Below are 12123 nucleotides of genomic sequence, written 5' to 3'. Positions count from 1 at the left end.
ATGGAATGGAATGGAATGGAATAAAGAGAGATAGAATGGAATAAAATAGAATAGAATAGAGTAGAATACAATACAATAGGATAGGATAGGATAGAATAGTAGGAGGAATGGAGAATAGAATAGAATAGAATAGAATAGAATAGAATAGAATAGAATAGAATAGAATAGAATAGAATAGAATAGAATAATAGGAGGAATGAAGAATAGAATAGAATAGAATAGAATAGAATAGAATAGAATAGAATAGAATAGAATAGAATAGAATAGAATAGAATAGAATAGAATAGAATAGAATAGAATAGAATAGAATAGAATAGAATGGAATGGAATGGAATAAAGAGAGATAGAATGGAATAAAATAGAATAGAATAGAGTAGAATAGAATACAATAGGATAGGATAGGATAGAATAGTAGGAGGAATGGAGAATAGAATAGAATAGAATAGAATAGAATAGAATAGAATACAATAGAATAGAATAGAAAGAATAGAATAGAATAGAATAGAATAGAATAGAATAGAATAGAATAGTTGGAAGGGATCTTGGAGGTCATCTAGTCCAACCCCCTGCTCAGGCAGGAAACCCTACCATTTCGGAGAAATGGCTGTCCAGTCTCTTCTTAAAAGACTTCCAGTGTTGGAGCATTCACCGCTTCCGGAGGCAGGTTGTTCCACTGGTTAATTGTCCTCACTGTCAGGAAGTTTCTCCTTAGTTCCAGGTTGCTTCTCTCCTTGACGAGTTTCCATCCGTTGCTTCTTGTCCTGCCTTCTGGGGCTTTGGAGAAGAGCTTGACTCCCTCTTCTTTGGGGCAGTCCCTGAGATATTCATTAAACTAAGAGTACACACCTTTGGCAACGTCATTTCCCCCCCCCTTTTATATTGACCCACGTGCATTCAAGACAGTTTTCATCGTTGTGCTCTATTGCTGTAGAGATGTCGTTATTTCTTACATAGAGAGCAACTCCGCCTCCTCTTTTGTGTTTGGGCTGTTTCTTTGAAATAAGTTAAATCTTTCTAGCCGCATGTTCCATTTGTGGGTTTCATCCCACCGTTTTTCCGTAATGGCAACAATACCATATCTGCCCTCATTTAACCTGAATTTCTACTTCGCCCTGTTCACTGTTCATACTCTGTGCATTGGCGTATGGACATTTGAGTCCTTTGTGACTGACCCTGTGTTTTACTTTCTCCATAACCTGTCTGGTGCCTGAGTTCCCCTATCGTCTTACCACCTGTTTGGTTAGTGCTATTTGTGTGGCACTCGCTATTAAAAGCTTGATTTTGCTTGACTGCAAGGTTGGTATTCTTGTCCACACACACACACACACACACACACACACACACACACACATACACACACCTATGTTACGTGCACTGATAGCCCTATAATTTTTAGATTGCCGGGGACAGGGGTGTTCTGTATCAATTAGCTGCGCTTGTCCCCATTGTTTAGTTGAAATATTCCTCCAGAAAATCTGTGAGTTTATTGCCGAGTAACTCAGTCCCTTTCTTGGATGGATGCAAACCATCTCTTTTGTACATTTTTTTCCCATTGGACCAGCTACAGACATTGTGACTAATATACCCAAAGCTTTCCCCTTTACACCACTCCTTTAGCCACATATGGAATTGTGCTATACGCCGGCCTTTTCCGTTTGGCTCCTTACGCACTGGTGAAACCTCTGAAAAAGTAAGCCAGCCTACAGCCTATCCTGCTAAGTTCCTGCTCATGTGCGCTGGTTGAATGGCCACTTGGCAGAGAGCTTGACCACCCTTGACCCCCCATCCTAGGACGGGTGGACCTGGTCATCCGTGTGCCCAAAAGGGATGGACACTCATCAAGGAGAGAAGCAACCTAGAACTAAGGAGAAACTTCCTGACAGTTAGAACAAGAAACCAGTGGAACAGCTTGCCACCAGAAGTGGTGAATGGTCCAACACTGGAAGTTTTTAAGAAGAGACTGGACAGCCATTTGTCCAAAATGGTGTAGGGTTTCCTGCCTGGGGGGGGGGTTGGACTAGATGACCTCCAAGGTCCCTTCCAACTTCTTCTTCTTCTTCTTCTTCTTCTTCTTCTTCTTCTTCTTCTTCTTCTTCTTCTCCTTCTCCTTCTCCTTCTCCTTCTCCTCCTCCTCCTCCTCCTCCTCCCCCCTCCCTTCTAGCACTGATGATGTTACCTAGTTTGGGTAATGAAACGTCTGCAAGAAAAACACCAAGTTTAAAGAGCTCCAAGGACCCCACAATCCTTTGCTTCTTCTTCTTCTCCTTCTCCTTCTCCTTCTTCTTGCTAGGCCATATTGCCAGAGTCCTGGCTTCTCGCACTCAAGGGCCCCGTTTCCACCCCAGCCTCTGTCGGATGGCTGATTAGGAGATCAGTCCTTAAGTTCCGTTTATGTTTCCTAAATTTGTTGTACGTCGCTTTTTTCCCATTTTTTCTTTTCTTTTCTTTTTTCCCCCCAGAGTGAGCAGCAGCTGGACTGTGCCTTGGATTTGATGAGGCGTCTTCCTCCCCAGCAGATCGAGAAAAACCTCAGTGACCTGATTGATTTGGTGAGTTGGCACGTGGGGGGACCTTTCCATGTTCTTCACAGGCTGTTGGACATCCAACAGATTCAACAGATGCCCCCAGAGCAGGGGGGGGTCTTCAAACTTGGCCACTTTGAAGACTTGTGGACTTCAACTCCCAGAATTCCTCAGCCAGCCATGCTGGCTGAGGAATTCTGGGACTTGAAGTCCACAAGTCCTCAAGTGGCCAAGTTTGAAGACCCTTGCCCCAGAGCCTCCCCACCTCTTTAAAACTGTCGGGGTGGCTTGTTTCGCCCTGCTTGTGTTGGAAAGTGAAGTTGGTTTTTTTGGGGTGTGTTTGTGTGTGTGTGTGTGTATCTTGGCTCTGTTTGTTTAGATTTCATACCCCTGGGGGCTCTGTTCTCTAGGAGAATTCAAAATCCCGTGGGGAACCCCCATTGGAGTGAGCCACACTTGAGGTGGCAGTCCAAAGCCTCACCTGCAATGGCACGCCAAGCCCACCTTTATTATTATTATTATTTCCTGCTCAACCAAGGACAAAAAGAGCCAGATGTGCAGAATTAATTCATTGCTCTGTGTTTCTTCAGCCTGGCTGGTTTTGGCAACGTCGGTTTTAACCCGTCGGAGTGACGCCACCACCAGGGCCGGCCAGCCATGCCTCTCTCCGCTCTTCCCACTTTCAGGAAGGCTGCTGAGGTTCTCCAGCAAAACAAAAGCCACACACACACCCCCTCCCCACCAAGCCCCTTTAGCTGGGACCCTGAAGGTCAAGCTTTAATGCCTGCTGGGGTCCTTGGTCTCCTGGAGTCCTTGGGGTTAGCTGTGCACGGCCTTGCCAGATGTGATTTGTGCCGACCCGAGGAGAAGGCCTAACTTGAACATGAAATGCAGGGGCACGTCCAGAGGGCAGGCGGGGGTCCTTTCTGGGTCAGCGCCCCTTCCCCAAACCCCAGGTGGATGGCCATCCTCCCTCGGCCCTGCTCTCTGGCTTTCACGGGCTGCTGAGTTTGTAATTAGAGTTCATTAGCACTCATGTCAGTCAAGGGCCCTGCGTGCGTGCCGCTGAGCAGGCAGCTCGCGGTCTTGGGGGCCGTGGAGGAATTTAGACCTTTAGAGAGAGAAGTGGGAGAGGTCTCCCTCCCAGCAGAACAGTGGCTGAAGCTCCAGGCACCATTTTTTGTCACGGCCGTTCAGATTCAACACGCAGGCGGAACGTATTGCGTGCGTTAACAAGGCACCGTGGCAATTTGGCTTGGAAGCGTTCCGGACCCTCGCCCGGGTGCAGGCCGCACCTTTCTGTCCCCTACGGCTGAGGAAGACACGGGTGCGGATCTTGCCTGGGTCGCTGCTCCACCCCTTCGTCCCAAGGAACGGTCTTGGGAGTGCCTCCTCACTTGCACTTCTCTGAAATCCAGGATTTTAAATCCTAACCCTAACCCTGGCCGCAGGCATTCCACGCAGACAACACACCCCAAGTTGGGTTTTGCGGTTCTTGTCCACCCAAATTCCATTCCCTGAGCTTTTAGCATCCTGACGTTTTTCTCTCCAGGATCCGTGTTGGGGCGGTTGGATTACATTGCCCGAAGCCGGATCCCAGAAGCACACCACAAATCTTTCCCCCCACCCCGGAGCCCTGAAAAGGGACAAGTTCCCATGGCTGGCTGTCATGCCGAAGACCTGGTTTGACACACACACACACACACACACACACACACACACACACACACACACACATCCCATCTTGATCCTGCCAGTTCCACGGATGTCAACTCATCCGATTGGCCTTTCCAGCAGGAAGCCAAGGCTCGGCCAGCTGTTGGGGTTAGGTGTTGGGTTTCTGACCGTACACAGGTGGCCGCTTGTCTTGCTGGCTGGAATGATGGCCCGGTTTTTAATTAAAACTCTTGCCTTAATACCTGGTTCATTAACTTCAGCTAGCCTAGCGTGGCCGGGGGTGGGGTGGGGACAAAGAGACTCTTGTTAGGCATCGCGGGCTCGTTTTTTTTTGTTTTTTTTTCTTCTCCCAATTTGTCTTCCGTTGTGTCTGCGCCTGATCTCCCTTCAGCGCGTAGCCATTCTTTTGCAGAGCCGTCTCAAAGAGTGTCCTCATTCATCTCCCGAATGCCGGGTCTTTACGGGAAGATGGCCTGCGCTTTTGGGGTGGTCTGAGGCCAGGGTGGGCCTCATGAGATCCATCCCTACGGCAGGATGACCACCGACAAGATACCTTTGCAGTGTGGGCCCTCTAGGCCAGGGGTCTTCAAGCTTGGCCAATTTAAGACTTGTGGACTTCAACTCCCAGAATTCCTCAGCTAGCCCGGCGGAGGAATGAAAGGGCCAAGTTTGAGGACCTCTGCTCTTGCCCCCTTTGGTTATTACCACTTCAGTCAGCACAGTTTTTTAATAGGAATGCCTCAGCCCAGCCAAAGCCTAAGTGTAATAAGTAGTTCGCCCTCGAGCAGCTTTTTCACCTGTTTCCAAAAAAAGGAGAGAGCTGGCGATGAGGAAGAGAACTTTTTAAAGAGATCTCCTTGCCTTTAAGGCAGAGGTCTTCAAGCTTGGCCAATTTAAGACTTGTGGACTTCCACTCCCAGAATTCCTCAGCCAGCGTGACTTGCTGAGGAATTGTGGGAGTTTGAAGACCCCCTATCTTAAAGGGATAACATGGAGAGACCATGAAGCTTTCCGTGGTTTTAGGTGGCGCTCACGTGGGAATGTGGCTTTTAACCACGTCTCTTGGTTGTTCAATCATACCAGGGTTGTCTACTCAAACTGTTGACTTCTCTCCAAAGTTGTACACCGTGGGAACCTTTACCCATCATCATGTTTTATTATTATTATTATTATTAATTATTATTATTATTATTATTAGGCCCAAGTATTGGATTTAGGAATTATTATTTTTTTTGAATCTGAAATTAGTGTTTAGTTCAGGGGGTCTTCAAACTTGGCCCTTTGATGACTTGTGGACTTCGACTCCCAGAATTCCTCAGCCAGGCACGCTGGCTGAGGAATTCTGGGAGTTGAAGTCCACCACGGGGCCAAGTTTGAAGACCCCTGGTTGAGTCAATGCTCCTCTTTGTGAGCATTTGTGAGTGTATGTGAAAGAGAGGTTAGCTGAATAATAGGCTAAATTTTAGAGTTGTTAGCTCAAGGCTTATCTATAAACGACTTGCCTTTCACTCTTTCAGCCGTGCATATGTAATTTCAGCAATATCACCTCTTTTTTTAAAGAACAGGTAATTCCCCACCCCCCTTAACTAACGATGGTTGGCAGATTGCCCAGAGAGAGCTCATTAAACTCCACCCTGAGCATGAGCTAGTGGAAAAAATTAAGCTGCCATTCACGGTCAGCTTATTCTCTTAGCAGTTCTTAGGTTTCCATTATAAATATTTACCATTTTTTAAAAGGTTCTTGCCCCCCTCCCCCCTTCCAGGAATTGCTTTACAGCAAGTTTGGCAAGAAGCCGACGCTGTAAGACACATCTGCAAACATGCCTGCAGTTGAGCTGTGCAAGACCACACCAGTGTGGCCCCCTTTATTGGGACGGGGGTTGCGTTTGCCCCTCCTCTGTGTGCACACAACCGTGTGTGTGTCCCGAAGGCGACTGGACGTTCTTGGGTCGTGGTTTTTTTTTCCCCTTTCTTTCTTGAAAACGTTTCACTTCCCATCCCAAGAAGCTTCCCCAGTTCTCCAGAAGGAAGTCCAGCGGTTTGTTGGAAAAGCACCCTCGGGATAACCGCGATCTGGACGATGGACAAGTCTCTGTGGACACAACAGGGGTGCGGTTGTGCAGAAGAGAATTGCAGGGTATTCCAATAACCGCGTCGGCCTGTTGAGACTTAGACCGTATTCTTCCCTTCAGAGGTTGAGAAGGCCACTGGAATTGGGCCACTGGACTGCTGCGGAAAGACCTTTCTGCGTGTTTGTCTCTTCTTGGTTTTGCAGAAAAAGTTCCATTTCCTTATTTGGGGACCTCTTACGTTGATTGAGGGTACCTGGTGGTTTTTTTTTTACTGTTATTTATTTATTTTTAAAGCTAACATTTTACACGGGATGGCAGAAGGCACATCCAATCCCGAACTAAACGGTCCGATATCAGAACGAAGAGTCAATGCCAGTGAAAAGGTTGAATAGTCCATTCTCCTTGGTGGGAAAGTTTTATGAACGTGTTTGTGAACTAAAAACAGAGGAAGGGACGAGAGGAAGAGAGAGAGAGAGAGAGAGAGAGAGAGAGAGAATGGCATCGCTTGGCTGTCTTTTATGGAAAAATCGCCCTTTGCGACTCTCTCTCTCTCTCTCTCTCTTCCCCCTCTCCTCTGCCCCGTTAAAAGGAAACACGTTTTATCTGCTTTCCGTCTGTCCCAGATCAAAGCCAGAGCTGAAAGCTGGTTTTAGATAAGAGCGGCCCAGAATGGTAGCGCTAACCTCATCAAAAGGCTAGTCCTGTCTACACCCAGACGCTCCTGGGGGTGGGTTGGGGTAAGGGGGGGTTACCAAACCAGACCGTTCTTCCCCCTACAAAGTGTTTGGCAGGCAGGCTGACACTGTAGCGGTGAGGCTGCTTGTCTTCCAAAACCGCACTAGGAGGGGAGTGGGATTTCTCGGGAAGGTCTGAACGGAGAAAGGGGGTGGTGGTGGTGGTGGGGAGGCTCTGCAGATCTTGTGCGCTGCTTTTCCGCGGGATGGGCCAAAGGTGGTGGAGATGAGCTCAGCCTGAGAGCAACCAAGCCCAGAGTCCTGGCTGGTTTGCCCTGACACGGCTCATCCGTTCCCACTCCTTCCATAGGTTCCCAGCCTTTGTGAAGATCTCCTGTCCTCTGTGGACCAGCCTCTGAAGATCGCTCGGGATAAGGTGGTGGGCAAGGACTACCTCCTGTGTGATTACAACCGGGATGGCGATTCCTACAGGTAAGGGAAAACTCACGGTTCATTTCTCCCCATGGGACACATGGCTAGCCTGCTCCTTTTTGACTTTGGGGCAGACACAGATAGTACATTTAGCGTCCGGCACCGGGAGAAAGGCGATCAAACCGGTCGGTCCTAGAGGAGATCCACCCTGACTGCTCTTTAGTGTGAGATGATCTCACGAGGACGATGGATCGTTAAGGTGCTTCCAAGTAAAAGGCATGACGCAGAGACGCAATCATATTAGCTTTATTCAATGATAGATTAAAGAGAAAGAATTACTTGGCATGAAGGCATTCATGCCTGCATGTGAGAGAGAACAAAAGAAAGAAAGAAAGCTAGCATAGCATAACGAACAGAACAAGAACTAAGCTGAAGAGAGACTAGAAGCTAGGACAAAGAGCAGCCCCTCGTGCAGAGGTATTTATGGGGGGTCTTGGTCCCTCCCTGACCATAAAACACTCTGCCAATGGGGTCTGAGACCCTTGGCTCATCAGTGGAAGCAAAGAAGCCTCTTTGCTCCCATCTGATGACCTTTCTGGGGAACTGCCATGGCTGGCACAAAACATCTAATATTTAGAAGGCCAGATCCTGAAGTTGAAAAACTCAAATACTTTGGCCACCTAATGAGAAGGAAGGACTCACTGGAGAAGAGCCTCATGCTGGGAAAGATTGAGGGCAAGAGAAGAAGGGGACGACAGAGAATGAGGTGGCTGGATGGAGTCACTGAAGCAGTAGGCGTGAGCTTAGATGGACTCCAGAAGATGGTAGAGGACAGGAAGGCCTGGAGGAACATTGTCCATAGGGTCGCGATGGGTCGGACACGACTTTGCAACTAACAACAACAACCATTTGTCAGCTGTATGTATATTTGTGGATAATGTAGATTAGTGTTTCTTCAGCTTAGCGACTTTAAGACATGTGGACTTCAATTCCCAGAATTCCTGAGTCAGACATGCTGGCTCATGAATTCCTTGGAGCTGAAGTCCACGGGTTGGTCAGCTGCTAAGTCGTGTCCAACTCTTTGCAACCCCATGGTCCACAGCATGCCACGCCTCGGTGTCCTTCACTGTCTCCCCACGTTGGCCCAAATTTGTTGTGTCAATGGCTCACTCTAACCATCTCATCTTTGGCCACCTCATGAGAAGGAAGGACTCACTGGAGAAGAAAGATTGAGGGCAAGAGAAGAAGGGGACGACAGAGAAGGAGGTGGCTGGATGGAGCCACTGAAGCAGTAGGCGTGAGCTTAAAGGGACTCCAGAGGATGGTAGAAGACAGGAAGGCCTGGAGGAACGTTGTCCATGGGGTCACGATGGGTCGGACACGACTTCGCAACTAACAACAACAACCGGGAGAAGGAAAAAAAAATGGTGACTCACGGCCGTTTTTCGCCCTGGTGACCGGTGGCAGCGTCCCGGCGGTCACGTGATCAAATTTCAGAGGTTTGGCGGCTGACTCCTATTTTATGACGGCACTGCAGGGTCCCGGTGTGTGTGTGTGTGTGTGTGTCACGTGATTTTCCCCTTTTGCGTCCTTCCAAGTCCGCGAGGAGGCCAAGATGCGCTGGGCAGCCCTGTCGCTAACTTAACCACTGCAACGATTCGCTGCACAGCCGTGGCCGGAAAAAACCGTGGAAGGGGGCAAAATTCCCCAAACGAGTGTTTTCGCTTGGCAGCGTAAACTTTGAGCTCAATTGTGGTCGTAGCCCGAGGGATTAGTTAGTAGCCCAAGGGATTAGTCCTGTTAGTTGACGGGTTCGAGACCCACACCAGGAGGAATCATGCGTGAAGAATACAGCTCATTTGCTGCAAGCTGAATCTCTCTCTCTCTCTCTCTCTCTCTCTCTCTCTCACACACACACACACACACACACACACACACACAAACACACGTGTTGCTAAGTGATGTAGAAGCCTGTAGGAGTTTTCCGGTGGCGAGAGACGCCCTTTCAATGTCTACTCCTAGTAGTAAAGGTATTCCTTGACCACCCAGCCCCAAGTTTACGTTGCTAAGCACGGGAGCCGTTAAGCAGATTTTGTCCCGCTTTACGACCTTCCTTGCCACAGCTGCTAAGGGAGTCGCTGCCGTTGCTAAGCCAGTAAGGCGGTTGTTAGGCGGATCGTCAAGAGAGTTGCAAAACGGAATCATGTGAAACACGCACACGCACCCCCGCAGGGGGACTCTGCGTCCGTCATAAACACGAGTTGGTTGCCAAGCCTCTGAATTTCGCCCACACGGGGACGCTGCGCCGACGGTCGTCGGTGTGAAAAAACGGTCCTAGGTCACTGGTTTTTCCAGCCGGTGCGGCAAAACCAACGGTTGCGAGGTCACATCCAATAAGTGGGTAAACTCTTCCTCCGCAAGGCCTATTGGTGGGAAGGATATAAAAATCCTCTCTTCGCCCCCCCTGTAACCTCAGCGGCCTTTAATCCTCTTCCTGGAACACTTCTGCTGTGTGTGTGTGTGTGTGTGTGTGTGTGTGTGTGTGTTGCTTCCAAGAGGCTGTTTGACCTTTCTGCAACCGAAAGTGAAGAGAGGGGGGGGGGACCATCTGCCTTTCGTCCCCGAAATGCGTCTAAAGGCCCTTTTTTGGGGTAACACGGCGGATTCCCGGTGGATAAAGTCACTGCCTTCGCCGTCCTCTCTTCTTTATCCTTTTTTTTACGAGGAGTGAGTGAGGCCTCTGGGTGTTTTTTTCCCTGCAGGCCAGGAAAGGGCTGTGTAGCTCTGGAGTTCCACGCTGGGTGTTGTGTGTGTGTGTGTGTTTGCCACCTGCACATCTCTACTTGGTTAAAGGGGATGGGATAGCGGGGGGACACGAGCCCCACTTGCCCGCGCTACTCTGTGCCCAGATACAAGCGGCCGTTCTTAACTCACAGTAAAAACACTGTCCCTTAAAAAGTGCTTCAATAATATGTGTGTGTGTGTGTGTGTGTGTCTGTCTGTCTGCCTATCTATCTATCTATCTATCTATCTATCTATCTATCTATCTAACTATATCTATTTATCTATCTATCTATCTATCAAATCTATCTACACATAATATAGCTATCTATCTAGCAGCCTACTTACCTACCTACCTATCCATCTATGTATGTATCATCTCTCTCTCTCTTTATCTGTCTATCTGTCTGTTTATCTATCTATCAAATCTATCTACATATATAATATAGCTATCTCTAGCTGCCTGCCTGCCTACCTACCTACCTATCCATCTATGTATCTATCTATCATCTCCCTCTTTACCTGCCTGCCTGCCTGCCTGCCTGCCTGCCTGCCTGCCTGCCTGCCTGCCTGCCTGCCTGCCTGCCTGCCTGCCTGCCTATCTATCTATCTATCTATCTATCTATCTATCTATCTATCTATCTATCTATCTATCTATCTATCTATCTATCTATCTATCTATCTATCTATCTATCCCTCCCAAGATATTTCTGAGCATATTAATCCTAATAGTATACCTCCAGGATTTAATCTACCCTGACACATACGGGTGACATACAATAGAATTAGAACGACTCCTGGGGTGTGTGCGCCGATTCTCTGTATAAATGGGGAAAGACACCTTCAGCACAATGTGATTGCGGGGCTCCCCGACAGACTATCCAACATATAGCGAGGGAATGCGCTAATAGAAGATAGCCAGGAGATTTTAAGGACTTCCTCTGCGTAACAACGGCAGCTACTGACTGGATCTCCAAACTCGACATTAAACTCTGAAATGTTATTTCTGTTTTCCTCTTAGGTTTTATAATTGCTTCTTTTTTCAAAAAAAAATTGTTTTAACTGTTCTAACTTGTAAATATGAAGTGCTTTTAATTCTGTGTGTGACCAGCCATACGCTAAATAAATAAATAAATAATATCTATCTATCTATCTATCTATCTATCTATCTATCTATCTATCTATCTATCTATCTATCCATCTATCCATCTATCCATCTATCTATCTAACTATCTATCTCACAAATCCTGGTCCTTAGAATCATTTGAAAATACAAATTTTAAACGCCGTTCTCCGCTGTGGGCTTCCAGGTGCACCCAATAACAACCCAAACCATTAAAAGCCCAAGCATAGGCAGCTAATTGAAAGCAGTAACTGGCAGCTTGGTTATATAACAACAACATCAACAACAACAATTATTATTATTATTATTATTATTATTATTATTATTATTATTATTATTATTATTATTATTATTATTATTATTATTATTATTATTATTATTATTATTATTATTATTATTCTTCCAGGGCTAACACAGTCTCTCTCTTTTAAAAGAGCCGCTGAGCAACAACGGGGCCGTCGACACGAAACGTGCCGACGGCACATGGAAGATGATTTTTGTGGGGAATTTCCCCCCCCCCCCATTTGCCCGTTGTTCCTTCCCTACGTCAGAAAATGAGTCTGGCTTCCCACGGCTGAATTTAAAGGGAGAAGCGTCGGTCGGAAGAGGGGGGACTGAGCACCGTTGCCTCTCCCTTCTCCTCCCCCTCTTGGCTGGCTTGACACAGACACACACACAGACACACACACAGACACACACACACACACACACACACACACACACACACGGCCCAGCCAGCTCATGCCCCCTCCTCCTCCTGCACACATAGGCCAGACCATAGACCCCTGCCCAAGCAGTCTGCGCTGTGTCTGTGCCACTGCAACATCGGGACGGGGGGTGGG

At 47.7% G+C, this 12123-nt stretch overlaps 1 protein-coding gene across 3 annotated transcripts in view; it reads left to right on the top strand.

Annotated features, from left to right (window-relative positions):
- The window catches only part of CAPZB (capping actin protein of muscle Z-line subunit beta), a 96933-nt gene that overhangs the window by 60648 nt on the left and 24162 nt on the right, over window positions 1-12123 (top strand). For all 3 annotated transcript variants that reach the window (XM_081341503.1, XM_081341504.1, XM_081341505.1), the window contains 2 exons: window positions 2460-2549; window positions 7316-7437. In XM_081341503.1, the coding sequence (XP_081197629.1) occupies window positions 2460-2549; window positions 7316-7437 (212 nt within the window). The remainder of the gene's footprint in view (window positions 1-2459; window positions 2550-7315; window positions 7438-12123) is intronic.

The sequence above is a fragment of the Vipera berus genome (genome assembly GCF_964194415.1).
Source record: "Vipera berus genome assembly, chromosome: 17".
Lineage (NCBI taxonomy): Eukaryota > Metazoa > Chordata > Lepidosauria > Squamata > Viperidae > Vipera > Vipera berus.
The sequence above is the reverse complement of the archived record's forward strand: the minus strand, read 5'-3'. Positions and strand labels throughout refer to the sequence as shown.